At 40.9% G+C, this 3,306-nt stretch overlaps 1 protein-coding gene across 6 annotated transcripts in view; it reads left to right on the top strand.

Moving 5' to 3' along the window:
• The first annotated feature begins 480 nt into the window (after window positions 1-480).
• The window catches only part of LOC108179091 (stonustoxin subunit alpha-like), a 15,587-nt gene continuing 12,761 nt past the window's right edge, over window positions 481-3,306 (top strand). For 2 of the 6 annotated variants that reach the window (XR_015480192.1, XM_087243591.1), the window contains exons 1-3: window positions 481-2,397; window positions 2,862-2,954; window positions 3,097-3,190. Coding sequence is in view for 3 of the 6 variants with exons in the window: in XM_087243591.1 (XP_087099717.1) it covers window positions 2,862-2,954; window positions 3,097-3,190 (187 nt within the window). In the remaining 3 variants the exon portion in view is untranslated. Of the gene's footprint in view, window positions 2,398-2,835; window positions 2,955-3,096; window positions 3,191-3,306 lie in introns of all 6 variants that reach the window. The other 4 variants (XR_015480190.1, XM_087243589.1, XR_015480191.1 and 1 more) reach the window with 2 other exon arrangements.

Below are 3,306 nucleotides of genomic sequence, written 5' to 3'. Positions count from 1 at the left end.
GAACGATTTGATTCAAGCCAGTAAAAGTATTTTTGTACAAATCAACTACATGCTAATTAAAGTGTTTTTATTGTACAGTAATAAAACTGCACCAGCTCATTTCACATTACACTGAAAGATCAGAGAATGTAAATCCTGTGATTGTAAAATCACAGTGAGAATCAGGCTAATCAGAACAGATGCATTGGGTGCATGGCCCAATCTGGCCACGTTTCCTAGTGAGATAACAATGATCATTTTCCCCTTTATACTCTTATTATATTAGCTTATATATATATATAAATATACATTTAGTCATTTAGCAGACACTTTTATCCAAAGCGACTTACAAATGAAGACAATGAAGCAATTTACACTATAAGAGCAACAATGAATAAGTGCTATAGGCAAGTTACAGGTCTGTAAAGTCTAAGGAAAGTATTAATAAATTTTATTTATTTTATTAATTTTTTTTTAAGTACAGTTAGTGGTATATCCAGAGAGGCAATTGCAGATTAGGAAGGGAAGTGGAGACTAAATAGTTGAGTTTTTAGTGGTTTCTTGAAGACAGCGAGTGACTCTGCTGTTCTGATGCAGTTAGGGAGTTCATTCCACCAACTGGGCAGATTGAATGCGAGAGTTCGGGAAAGTGATTTCTTCCCTCTTTGGGATGGAACCACGAGGCGACGTTCATTCACAGAACGCAAGTTTCTGGAGGGCACATAGATCTGCAGAAGTGAGAGCAGATAAGAAGCAGCAAAGCCAGAAGTCGCTTTGTAAGCAAACATCAGAGCTTTGAATTTGATGCGAGCAGCAACTGGCAGCCAGTGCAAACGGATGAGCAGCAGAGTGACATGTGCTCTTTTAGGTTCATTAAAGACCACTCGTGCTGCTGCGTTCTGAAGCAGCTGAAAAGGCATGATAGTGAACATGGCGTGAACAACACAGATTACACGATGGGCTTGCCATGAACGTGTGGAACTCACATCTGAACCAAGAAGTGTTGGCCAATCAAAATCAAGAAAACAGCACGCATGCTGACGTCATGTGCAAGAAAGTCTTTTAGTATCCACACGACCCCTCTGTGCCCAGGGCTGGAGTAAGCTCAACTGGTGCTCTAGGCAAACGACGATCACGCCTCCTCAATCTGAAAGTGAAAGCGGAAGTGACGAAAGTTACGAAGCAAACAAAAGTGAGGATGGGGGTAGGGGGTGGCGGTGGCGCAGATGAAAGTTCCTCGTGGGGTCTCCGTCTGACTGCAGTTCATCATTGTAGTCATCTTGAGAGGGCGTTTAATGACATCTGGCACTTTGGAGAGGTGTTCTCTTCACGGATGAATCTCAGTGTTCAATATTCAGGGCAGATGCATGCAGTCTGCATGATGTATTGTGGATGAGCATTTGTTAATAGAGTGGTCCGAGCTGGTGGTGGACAATGTACACAGCTGCATGCCATAGATGGCATTTTGAATGCACAGATGCACAGATACTGAGACGCATTGTTGTGCCATTCATCCACTGTCATCAGCTCATGTTATCATGATAATGGACTGTCCCATGCTGGAGCATCTGTACACAGGTGCTGGAGACTGAAAACTGGACATGACACCCAATGAGCCTGTTTGGGATGCTCTGGATCAGCATACACGACAGCAACATTTGCCATTTGAAGAGAAGCGAATCAACATCCGAAGGCCACAATCAACAACTTGACATGCACTGAGTGAGGCGATGGTGAAGATACTGACTGTTTACTGATACTGATCCCCCCTCCACACCTCAAACACAGCAAAAACACAAGTGTGCCATTTACATTTACGTTGAGTCTAGGAGAACTGGATAAACAACATTGGGTATAGTAAGAGAATAGGAGATTGTGTGTTTCCCGACACTGTGGCTTGAATCACATCCACCAATAAAACATTAACTTGTCTTTCAGCATATCTTGTTTTGCTTGGCTTATTTTGACTGTGTTGTTTCTGGAGTTTGAATGTTTCAAGATCTTTACTGTCTATAGAGGGTCAAGAATGTTCTCGCATTTTATCTAAAATATTTTAATGTTTGGTTGTGTCAATGAACAAAGGTCTAAAGAACAACATGAGGCTAATTATTGACCGCATTTTCATTTTTCAGTAAACTCTTCCTCTAATGATTAGATCTGAAAGACCTTCACAAAGAGCATTGAACTAAAAGGACATTTACCTTAACAAATTTTTGCATCATGGTACAAACCAAACATACACACGTGTCTATACATCTACACTTAGATAAACTCCTACATGTGTGCAGGTCCTCTATGGGGCAAAAGGGCATTTTTCAGAGGATAAATATCACTTGTGAGATCTGGCGAGCTTCAGATTTCAGCAAAGATTTTCAACAGAAGATCTCTTAAACTATCAAGAACACACAGAGACTGCAGGTGAGAATGGGAACCGCTGTTTAAGAACTGTCGATGTTTAGAGCTCAACTAGACTATTCAGAAAACTTTTCAGATTACAAACCATTTCAGATTTAAACGTCAGCTCTTTTATATGTCATCACATGAAGTTCTATCGACCTGTTTTTTTATAAAAGTGATTAATCATCGCTGGACTGCACAAAAGCAGTGTCCTGCAGACAATTAACATACTCAGGTTGATTACAGGATGCTGTGCAGTGTAAAGAGTTCCAGATCATGTTAGTGAGACGCAGTGTGTTTCTTTGCTTTATTTAGCTGAAGGTTTGTTGTTGAACAAGACAATTCAGTGCAGCACTCTGTGAGAGTCTGAAAGATGACCCAGTTGTGATAGTATTGGGTTCTAGAGTAATGTTGCAGCACACATTCATTCAGGCGTCTGGTCTATTGACTTTATTCCAGTAGGTCTGCTTGTGAACTTCCCCCAGATGGCGTCACTTCTGATGTCCCTGAAGCAGCCGATCTGCATCAGCATGTGTGTTTATCTATGGCTGGCGGTGCTCGCTGTAGTCAACACAGAGGTAAGGGCACTTGATCACCGAGTTACATTTCTGCATCATGTGTGTGTTTCTGCAGATTTTTATTTTAATATTATGTGGACACTCATTTTACTTAACCTGCTTGACAAATGAATTCAAAACTGTTTTATTAAAAAATAAACAGGAGATATTACAACCCAGAGGTGAGACTGTGCCTGTAAATGAGGAAACCTCAGGACTTCACATCTTAACATCGAGAAGAGTTAGGAAGAGTCCCGGTAAGATGTGCTGTTAACAACCTTCTGTTTCTAATCCTCCACTTTGAGCACGATGTTAACCAGTGATTATGGGATGAGAGCTGTCTTATTATACACTGTAAAAAAACAACCTATAG

This window comes from Danio rerio, chromosome 3 (assembly GCF_052040795.2).
Source record: "Danio rerio strain M-AB ecotype USA chromosome 3, GRCz13ab, whole genome shotgun sequence".
Lineage (NCBI taxonomy): Eukaryota > Metazoa > Chordata > Actinopteri > Cypriniformes > Danionidae > Danio > Danio rerio.
This window is presented reverse-complemented; position numbering and strand designations above follow the sequence as displayed.